Genomic DNA, 21,467 nt, shown 5'->3' with positions numbered 1-21,467 from the left:
ACCAGAGCAGGAGCCACTTTAAGAAAAATTGAATTCACTACTTTCCAAGAGTCTAGAGCAGAGAAAGAGGGATGATCTGAGCGGTGCGGGTAGCTACTTGCACCTAAAGCTACTGCAAATGAACGTTCCATGTGGACATCATTTGTGTCAGTAGAACCGTGGTAACTTTGTCTGGAATGCTTTTCCTCATCTGCTCCAACACCTTTTTCAAACAGCCCTTCAGAATTCCTTTCTGGTGGTTCCCGTAGTGGAGAGGCATCTGGCCACAGAGTGACAGGAAACCAGCTAGTGAGATCCACCAACCATGCCTTTTTTTCTTTTTAAACTATATGATTTACGTTAACATGAAATTGGTTGGTTGGTTTATTTATTTATTTATGGTACGTGCCCCTAGCGGGAACTGAACCCAGAACTCTCTGGTCTGCAGGCCGACACTCCAACCGCTGAGCCAAACTGGCCAGGGTGCAACTATGCCTTTTACTGGCTCTGATTCTCCATTTACCCCGTAACCTTCTGATGAGAACGGGACTTCCTGTAGAGACGGGACTTCCTGTAGAGAAGCTCCTCTTCCGAGGACAGGTGTTAAATATAAATGTGATATTTTATTTTTTTACTATGGTAAAATATGCATAACAGAATTTATCATCTTAACCATTTTTTATTGTTGATATTTTTCTATTTATCTTCAGATAGAGTGGGAGGAAGGGAGAGGGAGGGAGAGAGAGAAACATCAACGTGAGAGGGACATATCGACTGGTTGCCTCCCACACAACCCCAACCACGGCCAGGGACAAAACCACAACTGAGGTGCGTGCCCTCGGTCGGAATCAAACCTGCGACTCATTGGTCCATGGGCCAATGCTCTAACCGCTGAGCCAAACCCGCCGGGGCTCATCTTAACCATTTTTAAGTGTACATTTTAGTGCTATTAAGTGCATTCACATTGTCCGACCATTACCACCATCCATCTCCAGAACTTTTAAAAAAAAATTTTTTTCTTTATTGATTTTAGAGAGAGAAGAAGGGAGAAAAAGATAAAAACATTGATGAGGGAGAACATCAATTGGCCGCCTCCTGCATGCCCCCCACTGGGGATCAGGTCCACAACCTGGGCATGTGCCCTGACTGGGAATTGAACCAGTGACCTCTTGGTGCATGGGTGGACGCTCAACCACTGAGCCATACCGGCCAGACTAGCTCCAGAACTTTTTCTTCTTCCCAAACTAAAACCCTATACCCATTAACATTAATTCCCTATTCCCCCTGCTCCCTAGCCCCTGGCAGCCACCATTCTTTCTGTCTCTGTGGAATGGACTCCTCTAGGAACCTTATGGAATGGAATCATGCAGTATTTGCTCTTTATGAGCGGCTTAGTTCACTTAGCATGTGTTGAAGTTTCATCCAGGTTGTAGCATGTATCAGGATGGCCTTCCTTTTTCAGGCTAACACTGCATTGTGTGTGCACTGATGGCACAAGTGCGTTTTGTTTACTCATCCATCCACCAGGGGACATTTGATATGTTAGTGAAGATTCTCTAGAGGAACAGATCCAAAAGGGTGTAGACAGATAAATTGATTGACAGATGAGGAATTGGCTCACGTGATTATGGAGGCTGACAAGTCCCAACATCTACAGTTCGCAATCTAGATACTCAGGAGAGCCGATGGTATAATTTTAGCCAGAGGCCAGCAGGCGCGAGACCCAGGAAGAGTGGATGTTTCCGTCCGCCTCTGAAGAGAGGAAAGAACTGATGTCCCAGCTCAAAGCCAGGCAGGAAGAGGAAGTTCCCTCTACTGGCGGATAAGCCTTTTTGTTCTATTCAGGCCTCAGGCCACCTACCTAAGGGAGGGCAATCTGCTTTACTCACTTGACCGATTCAGATGTTAATTCCTCTTTAAGCACCTTCACAGACACACTCAACAATATTTGGCCCAGTCAACATAATACTGACCTCATTGCTTCTTGTGACTAATGCTGCTGTAAACATGGGCTTTACAAACTGTCTGCTGGGAGCCTCTCCTTAGTCATCCCCTGCTATGTCTGTGCCTTTATTCCAATGTTCAGTTTGTTCAGTCTTTTTCCTCCCTTTCCTGCTTTTCTCTCTACTTTGCTTCTAGGAAGAATTGAAGGCAGTTGCCCTGGCCGGTTTGGCTCAGCAGTTAGTCGGCCTGCGGTCTGGAGAGACCTGGGTTCGGTTCCCGCTAAGGGCACGTACCTCAGTTGCAGTTTGTCCCCAGCCCTGGTTGGGTTGTGTGGGTGGCAGCCACTCAATGTGTCCCTTTCACGTCGATGTTTCTCTCTCTCTCTCTCTCCCTCCCACTCTATTTGAACAAAATATCGAAAAATGTCCTTGGGTGAGGATAAAAAAGAATTGAAGGCAGTTAACCCAATTCATTTGTTTTCACTTACCTGTTGCTTTATAAATGTTCCCAGGTGGATAGGAGGGGTATGGTTCAGGGACTCTCTCTCTTCTGGGATCCCAGTCCCTTCTCCCTAGGCCTGGGAAGTCTTTGTCCAGAGGTGCTTACAGTGGTGCCCCTCACCTTTCTCTGCCCAGGAGGTTCTGCTGATCTCCTGTCATCCAAGCTTCTTATGCTTTTAGTTGTGTTTTGGGCCTGTGTGCAGAGCCTCTCGGGTCCTATTATAGTTCTCCTAGTTTTACAGTCACAGCGGTCAGTTAGTTTCGGGTGCTGCAGGCCCAATTTGTGGAAGAATGTCTGGCATGTGACTGCTGGCTAGTTCATGGAGGATTTGGACCAGTGACCCTGGCGTCATGCTAGCCAGACTAGAATGCTTGCTGGCCATTTTCACCCTGTATCATTCCCACACTCTTTGTTCTTCTCCAAGTCATGGAGTCCTAGGTCAGGAGATCTGAGAAACCATTCTGCTCACAACACTCTTTGTGTAGATGAGAAACTGAAGCTCGGTAAGGGGAAGCCACAGTGCAAGGAGAGGACTCCAGCATTCTCCCCGTCACCACACAGCCTCTTTTGACCTTGAGGGAAGACTTGAGAATGTTTGTTGGCTCTGTTATTCTGACATCATGTTTCCTTTTATTTTTCTCCACATTTTTACCCGGAATGGTAAAGAAGCTGAATTGCATAGTTTTTCAAACTTCGCCTGTTACCCCGTTAGAAGTGCATTTTACGTTGCAACCCAACACACACATACACACACAATGAAATACTATCTACCTTTACTTCATGTTATGTACTCTATTTTTCATTCTACTTAAAACTTTTTATTGATTGATTTTAAGTAGAGCGAGGAAGGGGGGGAGAGAAACATCGATGTGAGAGAGATACATTAATTGGTTGCCTCCCGCACATGCCCCAACTGGGGCCAGGGGTCGAACCTGCAACCCAGGTACATGCCCTTGACTGGAAATTGAACCCGAGACTCTTTGGTGTACAGGCCAACACTCTAACCACTGAAGCCATATCGGCCAGGGCTCTATTTTATCATGTTTAAAAATAATTTAAAGTATCCTAGTCCCAGCCCACTAAATTGGATTTAGGACTTAACAGGTTGAGCTTCAGGGTTTGAAAGACACTGCTGTGTTGCATGCACCTCCTACCTCTTGCACAGTGCAGCATTCCACTATGTCTTTCCTCAAACTTGCCATGGCCTCTCTTTGTCCCAGAGCGTGTGGCAGTTCCCTCTTCCTGCAGCGTTCGCTCTACCTTTCCTTCCGCAGCCTCTGCCCACCTGACTCCTCTTCATCAGGGGTCAGTTTGACACTCTCTCCCCTCTGCCCCAGACTCCTGCTGCTCTTTGCCCTTGTGGGATCACTGTCTTCCCTGTTTGATGTTGAGCTCATCGAGCAAGGCAGAGACTCTGATGTCTCATTTTCTCTTGTGTTTCAGAATCGGAGAACTGAATTGAAAAAGGAACACCTTTGCCCTGACCGCTTTTGCTCAGTAGTTAGAGCGTTGGCCTGCGGTCCAGAGAGACCTGGGTTCTGTTCCCACTAAGGGCACGTACCTTGGTTGCATTTTGTCCTTGGCCCTGGTTGGGTCGTGCGGGTGGCAACCACTCGATGTATTCCTTTCATGTCGATGTTTCTCTCTCTCTCTCTCCCTTCCACTCTATCTGAACAAAAAATGGAAAAATGTCCTCGGGTGAGGATAAAAAAAAAATTAAAAGAAAAAGGAACACCTTTTCTCCCCTCTCCAGATGCCACTGGGTTGTTCTGTATAACTACTTCCTTCCGTCTCTCCTTCCCCTAGTTTCTGGCCCAGCTGAAGATCATGGACTACAGTCTGCTGGTGGGCATCCACGATGTGGACCGGGCAGAGCAGGAGGAGATGGAGGTGGAGGAGCGGGCAGAGGACGAGGAGTGTGAGAATGATGGGATGGGCGGCAACCTGCTTTGCTCCTATGGCACACCTCCGGACAGCCCTGGCAACCTCCTCAGCTTTCCTCGGTTCTTTGGGCCTGGGGAATTCGATCCCTCTGTTGATGTTTATGCCATGAAAAGCCATGAAAGTAAGTAGGAAGCTATGCCTGCCCTGTCCACCTCTGGCCCTCATCCTACCACCTCAGGTCCATTGTTTAGATGCCCCTGTGGGTTTCTGGACCTCCACCTCATTAATTGCCGACTTTGGTCTCTTTCTACCTCCAGGTTCCCATACTGAGTCATCTCTAGTAACTCTGTCTTCAGGCCCTGGGGTCCTTCTCCATTAGGCCTTTCTTCCCCTTTCTGCTTGTCATGGATGTTTGAGGCATGGCTCTCTGGTTCATGGGATGGACAAAACTTTATAAATATCCCATATCAACCCTACAGGGATCTGTGAAGATCAAATAAGAGCTGTGAGGCCCTGGCCGTGAGGCTCAGTTGGTGGAAGCATCCATCATCTCATACACCAGAAGGCGGCAGGTTCAATTCCCAGTCAGGGCACATGCCCAGGTCATGGGTGCAATCCCCAGTCAGGCAGCTGATCAATGTCTCTCTCTCACATTGATGTTTCTCTCCTTAATTCTCTCTGGAATAAATTTCTTTAAAAAGCTGTGAAAGCTTCTGAGAAGGATTCTATTTATCTGTTTCCGCTCCTCAGATCCAACATGATAGGGATCGATTTGGATCTCATATCTGAGGGGTTATGGACCCAGCTACTTTCTGCTCTTCTCCCTGCCACTTCTTCCTCCTTGCCTGCTTTCCCTCCAGGTGCCCCCAAAAAGGAGGTCTATTTCATGGCCATCATTGATATCCTCACACCATACGATGCTAAGAAGAAAGCTGCCCATGCTGCCAAAACAGTGAAACATGGGGTGAGTTCTCCATCTCCAGCCGGCCGGTGGGGGAGCCCTTCAACTCTGAGGCCTCAAGGAGACACTCTCCCTCCCCCTCTCCCAGGGCAGGGAACTGGAAGAGCAGCCTGCCTGGTTGCTTGGTGTTCACTCTCAGCCATCTATATTCCACTCCTGGGTAATATGCCCAACTTGTTTTTCCCTCTGTTCTCTGGCCCTGGAGACTCTGAGCCCATTGGTGCCTCTCCCCAGGGCTGCTGGGCTTGTGCTGCATCTTGTTGACAGCCAGTAATAGCTTTGTTTACATGTCCACACTGCTCCCTAGAGGCCCATTTCCCCATAGACTTGGAGAGCTACTGTTCTCCTAACGACTCTTATAGCGATCAGGAGTCTCTCTGCTCCCTCCCACCAGTACTTCTACTTTAGTGGGTGCATTCCTGGGGTTGTGCATCAGAGGTGGGGGCCAGGGCAATTCCAAGACATCGCCCCCTCTCCTTGAGGTGGCTCACCTAGTCTGAGGGGTTGTATTGAGCTGTAGTGCTGATCCAGAGGCTCCTGAAGACCCAGCCCTCCATTTGCAGCCTGCTGATGAGGGCCAAGGAGCTGGACCTGAATCAGCCTCTGTGTTACAGGCGGGGGCCGAGATCTCGACTGTGAACCCAGAGCAGTACTCCAAACGCTTCAACGAGTTCATGTCCAACATCCTGACGTAGTGACCTACCTTCAGCCACAGCCGGAGAATGAGATATGCGGTCGGGGATTGGAAGGGGGAGAGAGGGTGTATTTGGGCTAGATGGGAGGGGTGGGAGCAGAGTTGGGGATTGGGGAGGACTTAAGCAGTGAGACTGCAGCCTGTGACACAAAGATTCTCAGGAGGAGGGGATGTGCTGTGTGTGCATGTGATCACAGGATGCAGCCTCACCTCCTTCTCACCTTTGATTTTTACCCCCAGTTGACCCAGGGTAAAAAGGTTTCCTTTTTGTTAACTTGTAGCCTTTTAAAATACCTTGGGGCTAGAGGTGACTGGGTATATTTGGGTTTTTCTGAAATTTCATTGCTCCAGGTTTGCTATTTATAATGATGTATGTCATCACCTTAGCCACCTTCCTCATCCCTGCCCTGAGTTCCCTTCAATTACGGAGGCACCCCTAGGCCCAGCGAGGGTCCTCTCTGAGCCCAGTGCTCTGGCGCCAGAGGAGAGGAGGTCAGACACCCCATCCCTGCTGGATTAACTTTTTAATTTTATGAAGTATTGTGCACACCTTCCTTCACCTTTCCTCCTCGGAGCCAAGTGGTCCCTCCATCTAAATGCTGTCCTGAAGGAACACTCCAGATCAGTGGCAGTCATCTTGGATCAGAATCAAAGATCTCAGAGGGGAGCCAGTTCATCTTCATGGGATGGTGGGCGCGGGTTGCTGTGGGCTCTCGGACAGCTGGTTCTCAGAGAACCCGTGATTATCACTCAAGCCCCTGGGCTCTCCCGGCGCCTGGAGTTCAGATGTCTTCTCTCTAAAGCCTGCTTCCTGTTTGGTCAAGAGGAACTAGAAAGGACCCATCCTTGTGCTTAAATTTTTTTGCCCCATTGAAAAAACCCAGAAGCTGATGAGTATCAAATGAGGGCTTGTGCCCTCCATCCATTCACATCCTTCTGCCCTTTTCCCAGGCACCCTCACTGTAGGTGAGCTTTTCGCTGGGGGCAGGTCTCTAGGCTCCTGGGGTGCTCCTTGCAGAGATTCCTCTTTGAGCCCCAGGACTACATGTAGATAATCTGACTCCTTGTGCCTCCAGTTTGTCACCTGAACTGTTAATGGCCAGCAGGGAGTGATGCCTCCCACCCAGAATGTGGATCCAGCCTTGGAACTGTTTTTCCTTGATGCCCCCATCTAGACTTTTAACAGATTTGCCACCTACAGGTTCCCTCAGGAGTGGCATCCTGTGGCTTCCTTCAGGATCTCCACCCACCTTCTGAGCCTTGCTCTCCAGGCCTCAGAACTGAGCTGTGTGTCATTCTGTGATGACATCAGAGCAGTCTGGTCTGGCTGGGAGAGAAAACAGCCCTGTGCAGGGGGAGGTACAGTCCTGTATCTTAACCCCTCACCAGGAAATGGGGATTTAGGGTGAGATATGGTAAAACGTGTAGATAACCCCACAGATGCCAAGAAAGTTTGTAGAAGCATTTTGAGTGAATGGACGGGTTTCCTGCGGCTGCCTCCAAACCTGGCCGTGCTCAGCTTCTGGAGCAGGAACCAGCATGGTCTCTGCCCAACTCGCAGCATTTAGGTTGGGAAGGGATGGAGACAGCATTCTTGGACTCCTTTGGGGCTGCTGGGACCCTCTGGAAGAGGCAGATGGATCAAACAAGTGCCCCGGCCCCAAGAAGGGGCCCTAGGTAACTGAACATCAGCAGTAAGACCACGAGATGACTTGAAGGATTTGAAAGCAAGTGACTCGTGAAGGAAAAAAAAAACTGACTTAGGAAGGGATTATATAGGAATAATGTTTGGACTTGATTTCCCCACCTTCTAATCAAGAATACAAATTTGGATCTGCTCATAGTCAGGCCCAGCACCTCCAAAGGTTGGTAGCTGTCCTCAGGCAGCCTCCATAGCCTCGGACTCCCAGCGGCTCCCTGCGTTCGGTCTGCTGATCGTGTTGCCATAGTGTGTATGAAATGTGTAACAATCCTATCAGTTAAAGATGAGCTACCAGGTATCTGACTTGTTTAACATTGAGTTTTTGTGATCTTGTGGGTTTTTTTTTTGTATATTGTTTACATTTTGAGAGGTAGCATCCTGTTTCAAATGCTCTTTTGTATTTCTGACAGTGTTGTTGATTGGGTCAGAACATACGAACTGTGGTTTGGTGAATTTTAGATTTTTTTTAAAAAGGTCATTCTCTGTGCTATTTTCAAGACCTTGGGTTTGGCCCTCTAATTCTTTTGGCATTCAAATGTTTAAAAGCTATTTATCTCGGTTTATACAAGTTTTCTTTCTCTTCTTTCTTTTTATAAAGGTGAAGATATTATATTTGGTTTGCAGTCTGAATGTAGAGAAAGTGAACTGATCCCCAAGTTTTTGTCTGCCCCCACTTTTTTTCCAAATCCCACCATTCCCTTTCTGAGTAGAAGGTGTCTGAGGGGTAGTAACTACCCTCAACTTCACTCTTTGGAGCCATGAAACTCAACTGCCTTATGGCATCCTAGAATAATTTGGGGCCTCCCAGGAACAAAAGTATAAGAATAGGACATGGCCGACTGGATGAGGTCTGGAGAGGGGTAAGGGCAGGATTCATCTCCCAGTCCTTCCATCTACCACCTAACCAGTCACTGCTTCTCCCATCCTGCAGCTGTTCAGCTAGTCTACAGCTGAGAGACTGTAGTCTCCCAGGGTTCCCAGCCAAAGCAAGGGGTTGTCTGAAAACTCCACCGAGACTACTCAATGAAGGCCTCTGGCCCTAGTTCCTGTTCATGAACCACTGAGTCTTATCCTCCCAGTGGGAGCTCCTTCCCTGTGCCCCACAGCAGGAGTAGGGGGCAGGGTTGGGAAGCCAGCAGTTCCTGGAGCACAGACTGAAGTGCTCCATCTCTCCTTATCTTGCTCAGGAGCTACTGGTCTGTGGCAGGTGCCACAAGTCGCCCTGTGGCTATTCTCAGTGGCACCCCCTAAATTCCTACTGCAGGCAGCTCTTCCTACTTCACTTGTTTCTCTTGCCTGTGCTTTAGGCCTCAAGCAGGTCCCCGGGTGGTACTCAGGGCTTGGGACTAGCCTCCTGCCCTAGTGACTTTCCCTTCTTCACAGCCTCCCCAGGGCTGGGGAGGTGGACCAAAGACCCAGGACTTCTCAGTAGCCAATCCCACCCCCAATTTGTCTTTTTACCAGTTCAAGTTGGGAGAAAAAACTTCAGCACTCCTCACCATTTGAGCTACTCAAGTGTTAGGGGCTGGAAGTGTTTAAACAACCCTTAGAACTCTGGCCTTAGACCTGTGGCTCCGAGTCTAGAGACCTCATCTCTTTCTGGCAGAAATATGTGGTGGAGGGAGTCCACTCTGAGCCCAGGAATCAAAGGGAAAACACATTCAACTTTCTGCCCCTAAATGTACCAGCCACCTGCAGGGGGCAGTGACATGGCCCTAGCCTTCCTCTGAGATGTGCCACATATGAAGAGTGCCTCCAAAGGAAGAGACTCAGAGACAGCCTTTCCAGCGGGTTGTGCCGAGACCTTCGGAGGCTGGAGAGGAATCTTTCAGAGGAGCCCCTTCCTCTTGCTCAGGAGGAAGTGGGAACCAACAACGTTTGGGGGAAGGCCTGGTGCTGCATCAGGTCAGATCGTTGTAATAAAAAAAAAATGTGAATTAAGTATAGATCCAACCTTAGCGGGGAGCAGGATAAACTATCACCCCATCATTTGTGTGTGACTTCATTTCCTACTGCAATTTCCATTTTTCAAATAGGAATTTTCAGCCCCCTGTGCTTGTCTAATGTCTGCTCGGAACAGTTCAAGATCCTGTTACTGTTTTAAAATGCATGCGTGTTAACATGAATCTTCAACCCGAGGAAAATAAAACTCAAAAAGCTTTGTGTACACATCTGTTATATGTGAGTCATTTGGAAATGAGCTTTTCATTTGTTTTTGTTTTTTTTTTTTTTCAAAATTAAAAAGGTTTGGTCCCAGGATCAGAGGCTGCCTGAGCTAAATCAATGTATGGCTTGAATTTGGAGTCACCCACTTTCAGATGTGGTTAATAAGCACGGCTAAGAGTAAAGCACTGGAGCTAGTCTGTCAGCTGCTGTTACCATGCACAGTACTGGACAGACCACCTACACCTCACTTCTCCAGCTGCGTAGCACCCACACTGGCCAGGAGCCACACATACACCTGACACACCTGCTCTCCCTTGGCTGGCTTTGAACAAGTCACCTCTGTGTACCGCAGGTTCTCAGTCTAGACTCTTAGCTTAAAATCTAATGGTTCTCAAAGTGGTATCAGCAGCACCTGAGGATCAGAAATATAAATTGTCAGGTCTTTCTGCAGATCTGAACTGAATCAGAAACTTTTTTTTTTTAATCCTCACCTGAGGACATTTTTGCATTTATCTTCAGATAGAGCAGGAGGGAGAGAGGGAGGAAGAGAGAGAGAAACATCAACATGAGAGAGACACATCGAGTGGCCGCCACCCACACAACCCCAACCAGGTCTAAGGACAAACTGCAACAAGGTACATGCCCTTAGCGGGAACCGAACCCGGGCCTCTCCGATCCATGGGCCGACACTCTAACCGCTGAGCCAAACTGGCCGGGGCTGAATTGGAAACTGAAGCCTTCCAGGTGATCCTGATGGAGGCCAAAGTTTGGGAACTGCTATGCTCTACAAATGCCCCATTTGCTTATTTGAGCATCTACTACAGGTTGCAAAGTAGAATTATTTGGGGAACTTTTAGAAAAGACAGGTGCTCAGGCCCCTTTAAAGGGCCAATTAAGTAAGACTATTGAAGGATGGGATCAAAGTATCTGTTTAAGAAGCTCCCTGGGTGACTAATGTGCAAAGTTAAGAAACACTGGTCTGCCCTGGCCGGTTTGGTTCAGTGGTTAGAGCGTCAGCCTGCGGTCCAGAGAGACTCGGGTTTGGTTCCCGCTAAGGGCATTTACCTTGGTTGCAGTTTGTCCCTGGCCCTGGTTGGGTCGTGCGGGTGGCAACCACTTGACGTGTCCCTTTCACGTCCATGTTTCTCTCTCTCTCTCCCTCCCACTCTATCTGAACAACAACAACAAAAATGTCTGCAAAGTGAGGATAAAAAAAAGAGAAACACTGGTCTGGCTCTGGCTGGCCTGGTTCAGCGGTTAGAGTGTCGGCCCGCAGACCAGAGAGAGTCGGGTTCAGTTCCTGCTAAGGGCACGTACCTAGGTTGCAGTTTGTCCCTGGCCCCGGTTGGGGTCATGTGGGTGGCAACCACTCGATGTGTCTCTCTCACATTGATGTTTCTCTCTCTCTTCCTCCCTCTCTATCTGAAGAAAAATGCAAAAATGTCCTTGGATGAGGATAAACAAACAAAAAAGAAATACTGGTCTGCAGGATATTACCAGTGGGTACTCGGCCCAAATTTCTACCTGAAACAATGAAACAAGAGTTAAGGGTTTTATAGTTGAGTGAAAAGGATTCTAGGCTTTGAAGTCAAATGGAACATGGGTTTATATCTTTGTGCTACCACTTAAAGTGGTCCTGAGCAAGTTACTTAACTGCCCTTAAACAAGGGTAACGCCCACCACCTTAAGTCACTATGATGATTAAATTCCAGAATACATAAAGCACTTTGCACAGGGCCCAGCACATAACAGGCACTCAGATGATGGGTAGACATTACCCTATGGGTGGAGATACTGCAAGTCAAGACCACCCGAGGGCTGAGCTACATGCTAAGTAACTATGTGAAACTGCTCAGCTGGGGACAGACGTCTGTGGTTAAAAACTCAAAGAAGCAGGAGTGAAAGACAAATTATTTTATTTAAAAAAAAAAAAAAAAGTGGGATCTGGGAATGGAGTTAATCCATTCGGGCCTTCAGTGTCCTGGTGGTGATTTTGTCCTTCTCTCTGCAGAGGGAGAAAATCACAAAACATTCAGACTGCGGAACGAAGTGTCTTACTAGGCTGAACTGTTTTGCTCATGTACATTAATGTCAGCTCGTTTCCGCAGCCTGAGTGAGGAAGGGAGAGTGGAGACATGGGGAAACTGGTGAAGGCTTTTCTTAGGTGGAACCATCAAGAGTTGAGATGATCGAGGGCTCGACTCAGAAGCCTGGCAGAGAAGGGAAGGAGCTCTCCCAGGCCTGGATAACAAGTAAGTTAGGAAGGAGATGTGGGTTTTACCCCATGACCATAACTTCTGTCAGTCCCAATCTGTTTTTCATGGTCATTAACCATGCTGTCCCATAACAAAAGGGTGCAAATCCTTATTCTGGGATGTACCCAAGGAAAGCAGTTGGGAGGTCACCTATTTCATCCAGTCAGGTTCTTGGTGATAGCCCCAAACAATTAAAGAGGAAAAGAGATGGCAGTTGGCAGCCTGGGGGGGCTGGCCAATAGTTCCCAGAGCTCAGTACTTCAAGCGGTTGTGGGTTCCACACTCGTGGGAATTGGGAGAGAGGAGGAGCTGCCCAGTATTTCGATCTGTCTGCAGTCACTGCTGTGGCTCATACCACACAGGTCCCTGAGACTTTGGGGACACTTAAGAAAGAAATGTCTATTGTGAACAACAGGAGAGACTTGGTGTCATGGAGCCTCACTTGACAGAGGCCAGGGGAACTGGGAATGCTCCCAGCTGCCACCTTAGGGAGGCACGGATTTCTGCTATCCCGTGTCCGCCACAAACGCCTCAGCTCACCCCTGACCAGGGGCTGGGAAGATGGGCTGTTTGTGCAGGCTGGGAGAGGGGAAGTGTCTGCAAAGCTTCTAGACTCCCAGCTCATACTCACATGACATGGACGATGACTCCCATGCCTGACACTGCATCACGGTCCACAGCATTCAGCATGGCTTGTGAAATGGTTTCAAATAGGTGTTCTGGGTCCTGCCAACAGAGCAGAGGCCTTTCAATCCCCAGGACCTCAGACCTTAACTTGGTCTGGCTCCTTAACTCTTTTTTTTAGGCTCAAGGACCCCCGCTGTGGCCCTTCCTATACCTGAAGTGAAAAGCCCCCTCAGCCCCTTCCCAGGAGGCAGGTTATACAAGGGAAAGCTCAAGCCCTGAACTCCCTCCACTAATCGGCAGTGTGACCTTTGGCAAATCGTCCGTCCCTTCACTGAGCCTCAATTCCTCTCCTGTAAAATGGGGAGAAGACTCCCTATCTGGCTCCCATGTACTATCTGATGGACTCTCCCCTTGGGTGTCCCATAAGTACCTCAAAACAACCTGTCCAGCCATGACAACACATTCCCACCCAAACCTGTTCATTCTCTATCTTCGTTGGTTTACCTAGAAAACTCAAGAGTTCTCAGTATCTCCATCTTCCTCACTTCTGTTTTATTTTATTTTGTTAATCCTCCCCTGAGGATATTTTCTGACAGAATGGAAGGGAGGGAGGGAAAAATATTGATGTGAAAGAGACACATCAATTGGTTGCCTCCCGCATGACCCCGACCAGGGCTGGGGATCAAACCAGCAACCCATGTAGGTGCCCTTGACCAGGAATTGAACTCGAGACCCCTCGGTCCACAGGCTGACACTCCAACCTCTGAGTCAAACTGGTCAGGGCTCACTTCTGTTATAATCAACCAAGCCCTCTAGACTCCAGCTACCATGGCTTCCCACTGCGGACCTCAGCATCTCCTGTCAGTGACCACAATGGTTTGTCCCATCTACCTACAGGCCTCTGGTTCCCCCGGGTTCCGTACTGCCTTTGACACCACACCAAAAGAAAAAGTTCAAACTCCTGGGCATGGCATTCAAGGCCTTTCAAAGTCTCATCCCAACCTCACTTTCGGTCATCTCACCCCACATCCTGCCGCACTCCAGCAGCCATAGTGAGCTCTCTCTGGTCTCTGAACACTGGGCCCCACCTTTGCACAGGCTGTTCCTTCCACCAACCGGGCCCTTTCTTTCCTCCTCTTCCCAGCACACGCATTGTACCAGGTATTCGAGTGTCTGCCTTGCTTCATTTGACGCAGTAAGCCTTGCAGAAAGGCTACCTGGTTTCCCCAGAGTCCGACGGCTGGCACAGTGGACAGCCCTCCCTGCCAGGCTCTGTTCCAATCTTCACATGTGTTTTCCTCACACCTCCATTTAAAAGGTAGGATCCATTATTACCCCCATTTTATAGCTGAGGAAATGGAGGCAGAGAAGTAAACTGAATTACCCAAGAACATAACTAATTAAATGGTCGGTGGAGCTGGTTTTCCAACCCAGACAACCTGGCTCCAGAACCCATTTTTCTGAGCTGCCTCTAATCCTACACTTTACATCTTGTTAAATGTGTGTTAAATGAATGCATGAGAGAACCCTGAAAACCCAATGTGAGGAATTATTTGTTGTAGCAAACATCTGACCAGGGTCTCCTAACAGAAGGTGCTCTTCCCTGGAGCCAGCCAACCCACACCAAGACCCTGGCGGATGGATTTTCTGGCTCAGCAGCTGCGGCTTTCTCTCCTACCTGCACCCTCCTCCCCATTGCCTGCAAGGTAAACACGTTTTCCCCTGATGGCCAAGGACAAGGACAGGAGGATACCTCAAAGCTCAGCCCATTCCATGCTACCAACTCACCATGTTGGGCTCCCAGAGGGACTCGCACATTCCGTACATTTGTTCGGCACAGGTGCCACTGACCACAAAGTCATCAGTCACCATGGGGCAGCCAATGAGGTCTAGAGAGCAAATGAAGGGTTTAAAGGTCTTCGGGTCCAACCCAGCAATGACTGGCTCAGTGTAGTAGGGGCCAAACCTGTGGGGCCAGAAGCAGAGAAATGTGAACTCAGGAACACTTCCTTTCCTGTGCAGGCCTATTCAAACAAGGCCCTGGCCCGGACCCGGGCTGGAAAATGGAGAGCCTGCTTGGGAAGATCCCCTTTCCCTGTGGCCAGCTTTGATGAACTCTTTCCCCCCTCTCCTGGCATCTGGCCATGCTCTAAGATTTTTCTTCTTTTCTGTGACATTTACCTTCATATCCTTCTCAACCATGACCCTCTCTTCCTCATACTTTCTATGGGAATTCTGCGATCTTCTCATGTTCCCTATCCTAATCCAGGTCTTAGCACCATTCAATCCTCTATTTATACATCCACACCTCTACTCCTTTCAAAAAAGGACTTCGCCCTGGCCGGTTTGGCTCAGCGGTTAAAGCATTGGCCTGCGGTCTGGAGAGACCCGGGTTCAGTTCCCGCTAAGGGCACGTACCTCAGTTGCAGTTTGTCCCCGGCCCTGGTTGGGTCGTGTGGGTGGCGACCACTCGATGTGTCCCTTTCACGTCGATGTGTCTCTCTCTTTCTCCCTCCCACTCTATCTGAACAAAATATCGAAAAATGTCCTCGGGTGAGGATTTAAAAAAAAAAAAAAAAAAAGATTTCGGAGAGTTTATAAGAAAAACACTGAAAAATAAAATGAAACCAAAACACAGAATACAAGACACTCAGACTGAACACAAAGTTGTTCGGAGCCTCCTAGAAGGCAAGGCAAAGAAGGATACTAAGTGGGCTGGGTCATTCGCATTGTCTGCCAATACCAACAAGCAGCTCATGAGAAACTTGTTCTAGACGCTGAGCTTTGAGAAGAATTGATCTGGGATCTTTATATATAAAACACTTGAAAACTAATGGCTGCTATCCGCAATTAAAACTGTAAGAGGCATTATCCGTGTCTTATATTGCATCTCAATAATTTTTAAGGTCATGACCTTAATTTATAGCTCTATAAAAAAGAATTCTAAAAAAATAAGTTTAAAGTGGAGGAAGGGATTAGGATAAGGTGCTTTGATCTGGTGTTTCTCAAACAGATCCCAGGGTATCATTTCTATAAGAAATTTAAAATTTTGTATTTCCTCTCAATAAACTGAAAATAAAGTTAGTATAAGAATATCCTGGATTATCTGGATAACAATCCTTTTTTAATTGAATTTATTGGGGTGACATTGGTTAAGAAGAGTATATAGGTTATAGGTTTCAAGTGTACAATTCTGTAATACACCATCTATATATTGTATTGTGTTCACCACCCAGAGTCAAGTCTCCTTCCATCACCATTTATCTTCTATCTCCTCCCACCCCCCTTTCCCTCTAGCAATCACCACACTGTTGTCTATGTTTATGATTTTTTTTTTTTTGCTTAATCCCTTCACTTTACCCAGCCTCTCCCAACTCTGCTCCTCTCTAACAGCTGTCAGTCTGTTTTCTGTATCTGTGAGTCTATTTCTTTCTTTTTTTTTTTTGCATTTATCTTCAGATAGAGCAGGAGGGAGAGAGGGAGGAAGAGAGAGAGAATCATCGATGTAAGAGAGACACATCGAATGGCTGCCACCCACACGACCCCAACCGGGGCCGGAGACGGGAACAAACTGCAACTGAGATATGTGTCCTTAGCAGTAACCAAACCCAGGACTCTCTGGTCCACAGGCCGATGCTCTAACCACTGAGCAAACAGGCCAGGGCTGTGAGTCTATTTCTATTTTGTTTGTTTGTGTATTTTGGTCATTGGGTAACAATCTTAAAACCAAATATAATACCACAGCTCAGAACTTGCATTTGTACTTTCAATTATGTTGCTGCCAAGGTATCCCCCAACGGTAAGTGTTTAACTTTTCCTGCAGTCTTTCACACACAGAGATGCCTGGATGGATCTCTGGGGTCAATGAGAAGCTATTCCTTTAAAAGGTTGAGCACATTGCTCAACTATGCAAATCACCGCATTAGCCCATCCTGCTGGAAAATCAATGATTTTAGTTGGGCTTGTAAAAAAGCTCCTAGTTCTAGTAGGTAAGAATCCAGAATTTTCTAGGTCAGCCAGCCTCCATGCTTTTTGATTATTTTCAATAAACATGACCCATTAAACTTATACCTTAATATGAATTAATCTTTTATGACTTTGTAAGACCCCCCCCCAATATAAATCAATTAAAAAATATTTTGTTAAGCCTTTTTCAATGTGGGATTTTGATAAATGTGGTTACCATATATGGCAGACAACTCACAGATGAGGATATTAACTTATACCTACAAAAAAGGGTAATTCTTTTTTTAACTTTTAATACTAAAACGACAATAATATTGCTCCAGGTAGCAAAGACTTCGTTTTGAAAGCTAAAAAATACTTATGCAACTTTTCTATAAAGCCTAAAGTTATTCCAAAATAAAATGTTTTAAAAAAGGAAGAAGAAAAAAAGAGCTCAACGTGTATCCTTGCCACCCAGTTTTGCCCAGAGGTGGATGGGTAAAGTACCTACAGGTATTTTCTCCCATCAACTCCATCCCAGTTTCTGCAATGAATTCTACAGTTAGGCCCCGCTTGCCCTGGCTGGTGTGGCTCAGCAGTTAGAGCGTCAGCCTGCGGTCCAGAGAGACTGGGGTTCAGTTCCCGCTAAGGGCATGTACCTCAGCTGCAGTGTGTCCCCAGCCCTGGTTGGGTCGTGCGGGTGGCAACCACTCGATGTGTCCCTTTCACATCGATGTTTCTCTCTCTCTCTCTTCCTCCCACTCTATCTGAACAAAGAATGGAAAAATGTCCTCAGGTGAGGATAAAAAAAAAACAAACATACAGTTAGGCTCCTCTTTTCTCAGCATAAAGTCCTTAAAGAGAATGGACAAAAATCCACATACCCAATTCCTAGATTCCCTGCTATTCCAGAGATTCTATGTCATAGAATTAGCTCTGAAGTAATGGTGGCTCCTGGCTGGGAGACTGCAGGCCACTGTTTGGGATGGTTAATTTGTTACCTAGAAGCAAGTTTATTTGCTATTGGCATTCCCTAGCTTCTGAAGTAGCCCCTTCTTTCCTTTTTAGTGGTCAAGCCCATAGAAAACAGACCCATGAAATACAAATGTTGTCTTGCAAATAAGAAATGGGAGTATGAGGCGGGATCCCCTTCCTGGGCACCTTGGCAAACTGCATGTCTACTTGGACAATCAGAGGTTTCTGATTTCTCCGAGTCCCAGGCTATAGAGGAAGTCCTCTTAACATCGTAGATAGGTTCTGTGATATAAGTGAAATGGTGTATAATGAAACCAACTCTACCACAGACTAATTGATACAAACGAGTTAAGTTCCTATGGCATCTCATTATTACAAAATGACGTTGAACAAAATGTTATTCTAGGACCGCTATATCTCCACTCACCGTTTCTCATACAAGAGGTTGGCCACCATGCTCATGAGGGTGTAAGGCTTGATCTGTCGACCTTCCTTCAGCTCATACAGGTTCAGTCGGAACTTGAGGCGCTGGGCACTGTAGAAGGAGGAGAAAAATTAGTAAGTCACTGCCAAATGTGCCGTAGTGTCCAATCTGTGGAGGTAAGGAGGTACATAGGAAGACACAAAATCTCAGCCTGTCAAGATTCCTGTCCCAAGGATTTTTTCACCAGAACTCCAACCTCATGTCCATGTTTGAGGACTTGCCCAACACTTAACACCTGTAAACACACCACTCTACTAACCTTTTTCCCCACACTTTTTTGAAGGGAGATTCCCCCCTCTTTTTTGAGAAATAATTTATATATAGTAAAATGCACAGCAGAAGGAGCAGTGGACTGAGAGAGCTAACCTGGGCTAAGCCTTTATTCTCCAACTTAATTTTTCCATCCACAAGATGAGGAAAAAAATAAATCACCTGGTAGTGAGAGACTGTATGGGTATACAAGGTGCTTGGAAAACTGCAAAGTCTTATGTGTCTCAAGCAGCAGCTACTGTGCTAAGGGACTGGAAGGCACCTAAGAAAAAAGGCCACAACTCCTCCAATGCCATCTGAGAGCCCAGGGATGGGTCCTTGCAGGGAGCAGACTAATGCCATACCTGCCAGAAGCAAAGCAGAGTCACAGACACCAGAACAAAGAGCCTCAGACATGACCTTAGCTTCATCTTACAAGTAAGGAAGCAAAGGCCTAGCAATATGAGCAATTACTGCCCACAAGCAAGCAAACTCAGTGTGAAAAACCTCCTGAAGAAAAAGAAATGGTGGGAGGAGACAGCAGTGACTGGAGAGAGGAAGGCTGATGGGGGTCTTCACACTGACTAGAACTCTAAGCTGTCATTCTCCGATTCTACCAGAACTGGGGAAAAACGGCTGGTTGGGTTAATCTCGGGAAGAATTTCCAAGTTACATGTTCTTGAGACTTAGGGAGCTTTAAGGGAACTGAGAGAGAACAATTTCTGCCAAGCTTCCACCCATGATTTCTCGATCTGCTAGAAACAAAGTCCAGGAACTGCTGTTTCTTGGGCCACCAGCTTTCTGCAGGACCTGTCACCTGTGACCTAACCTTCCCTCTTGAAACCCTATCTTAATTCTTTTCCTCTGATTTCTCTTGTAATCCTGCTGCTAATTACATAGTTCAGCTCATAAACTGCAGCTTACTTTTTCCCTTGTTTTGTCTCTCCAGGACCTGTTTCCATAGATTTAACAGTTCACTAATGCCTCTCCAGCTCTGCGATATAATTTTATACCCCAACTACTCACAAGATGTTTCTACATGGCATGCCTTGTCCCCTCAAAATTAGTGTCAACATCACAGTCATCACCTCCCTCTAAAACTGGTCCTCCCAATCTCTATATTACAGTCAACAGGCTCAAAACAGAAATCATCTTTAAAATATTTCTGGATTGCCTACATGCCAGTTAACCAGTCTAGACACTAATAACAGTTAAAAGGCACAAATCTCCATCTCACTGAACGAATCTCTGGCCTCACAATATCCAAGTAGCCACTAAGGCTGGCCAGTAACAACTCTCAGAAATGCCTTCCTTTCCTTTCCCATCACCACCAATCCATTAGGACCACAACCGTCACACCTTACCTATCCCAATAGTTACCTATTTAATCTCAGACCATCCCTTGTCTCAAATCACAGAACTACTGCCAACTTGATAACTAATCTAGCAGATAATATGCACCAGACTGTCGTGAGTCAGTTATTTTTCTGTATGCCTGCTTTGTCTCCTAACCAGAACTGAAGTTCTTCAAAGACTGAGTGCAGGCTTTGGCTTCAGAGAGGCCTGAGTGGGATCCTGGCTGACATTCATTAGCTGGCATCTTGGCCAAGACTCTCTGAGACCCTGGGTTCCCTGATCTACAAAATAGGACAGCACCATGGTAATGTCATTAAGAGGATTAAATGAGTCTATGGAGGTAAAGCGCTTTCTACAGTCTGGCAAAGAGCAAATGTTGGTATAAGTTAGATAGGATACAACTCTGTGTCGCTTATGGTGTCCGGCAAAGACTCAAATTCACTGGATCTTTTGGTAGATGACTGATACCCAGGCCACTCACAACGCCAGGCAAGGCTAGTCCATAAAGAGGCCTGGGTGTGGGCGGGGACCCCCAGACACTTACACAGTCTGGACGTCTGTGGCTAGCCCTGCCAGGCCGATGTATAGCCGGTCGCCCATGGGAAAGATCTTCTGGAAGTCCGTGGTCACCATCTGGGCCTGGATCCCGAAGCGCCTGTCGGCAGCGATGGCCACACAGTCCTTCCCCTTCATGGCCATGACGGCTCCTCCATTATAGGACATAATAGACTGGGGTAGACAGAGTGGAAGTGCTCAGCGCAAGGAGTCAAACGCGGCCACAGCCCCCCGCCTAACCCTTGATCCGGAGGCTCCTGTACACACCGACCTCCACTCTAGAGGCGCCTGGACGCCTAGAACTCCAGTCCTGAGACCAGCCCTACGGGGCTGCGAGGAGCCGCATTCACCCACCATGGTCCTTACTGTGGTGCGCTCCCCTTCAAACCGGAGCCACTTCCTTCAGTCGCCCACCAGGCCCTCTCCGCCTCCCAAACCTCCCATGACCCGCTCCCCGTTTCTCAATCGCTATCCCGTGTCGCTTCTTCCCGCTCCCCATCTCACCATGATTGCGCTGTAGTAGGACTCCAATCGCCACAATTTCAGCGAACCGGCTATGGACCTCACGGCGCAACCACTCTCGCTGTTCTCTCTCTATTGGCTGGAAGGCCGACCTTTCCGGAATAGTTTGGTTTTCTATTGGCTGAACTTCCCTGTCAGTCACCAGCACGGAACGTTTGATTGAGAAACCAAAGCCGAGACGGGAAAGCGGAAAGTGAAAAGTCACTGTGAGTACGGAAGGACCTGGCGTCGCGGTGCAGGCTGGGATCGCGGCAGACCGAGTCTCAGGACTGGATAGACTAGGGCTGGACCTGGGTGCACTTGGGCTGCTGAAGCCGTAGACACCGGGCTGCCCCTTCAGCTGAAGGGCTACAGTGTTGCTTATCAACACGCTGTAAGGGTCGAACTTACTATTATTCATGCTAGCTTGTTTCATTTATTCCAGAAATCCTTACGTCTGTTGTGTATCAGGCGCTGTGTTAGGCTCTGGACATTAACTGAGCTAGAACTGTGCCTGGTATTTAAGAGGCGCCCATTAAATGCATATTTAATAATGCTAGAGGGAGGAGCAGGAGGAGGGCGTCGCGAGTATTCTGCAGCTGCAGGGGTTCGGCTGCAAAGGGGAGGTTTGGACGCCGAAAATTGTTCTGCTTTAGGGGACTCTCAGTAGTCGACTTCAAGTATCCCCA

At 47.6% G+C, this 21,467-nt stretch overlaps 2 protein-coding genes across 4 annotated transcripts in view; one reads left to right on the top strand and one right to left on the bottom strand.

Moving 5' to 3' along the window:
- The window catches only part of PIP4K2B (phosphatidylinositol-5-phosphate 4-kinase type 2 beta), a 33,619-nt gene extending 23,795 nt beyond the window's left edge, over positions 1-9,824 (top strand). For 2 of the 3 annotated variants that reach the window (XM_036268686.1, XM_036268688.1), the window contains 3 exons: positions 4,231-4,489; positions 5,169-5,272; positions 5,884-6,014. In XM_036268686.1, the coding sequence (XP_036124579.1) occupies positions 4,231-4,489; positions 5,169-5,272; positions 5,884-5,964 (444 nt within the window). In that variant the 3' untranslated portion in view covers positions 5,965-6,014. Of the gene's footprint in view, positions 1-4,230; positions 4,490-5,168; positions 5,273-5,883 lie in introns of all 3 variants that reach the window. The other variant, XM_036268685.1, reaches the window with a different exon arrangement.
- Positions 9,825-11,730: 1,906 nt separating this feature from the next.
- Positions 11,731-20,857, bottom strand: PSMB3 (proteasome 20S subunit beta 3). The gene is made up of 6 exons (XM_036268572.1): positions 20,782-20,857; positions 20,267-20,451; positions 18,061-18,168; positions 14,502-14,679; positions 12,718-12,812; positions 11,731-11,836 (listed from the first exon to the last, which is right to left on the bottom strand). Exons 1-6 carry the CDS (start codon positions 20,782-20,784, stop codon positions 11,788-11,790), a joined length of 618 nt encoding a protein of 205 aa, XP_036124465.1. The 5' UTR covers positions 20,785-20,857; the 3' UTR covers positions 11,731-11,787.
- Between the last annotated feature and the right edge of the window lie 610 nt (positions 20,858-21,467).

Source organism: Molossus molossus, unplaced genomic scaffold (assembly GCF_014108415.1).
Source record: "Molossus molossus isolate mMolMol1 unplaced genomic scaffold, mMolMol1.p scaffold_m16_p_19, whole genome shotgun sequence".
NCBI lineage: Eukaryota > Metazoa > Chordata > Mammalia > Chiroptera > Molossidae > Molossus > Molossus molossus.
This window is presented reverse-complemented; position numbering and strand designations above follow the sequence as displayed.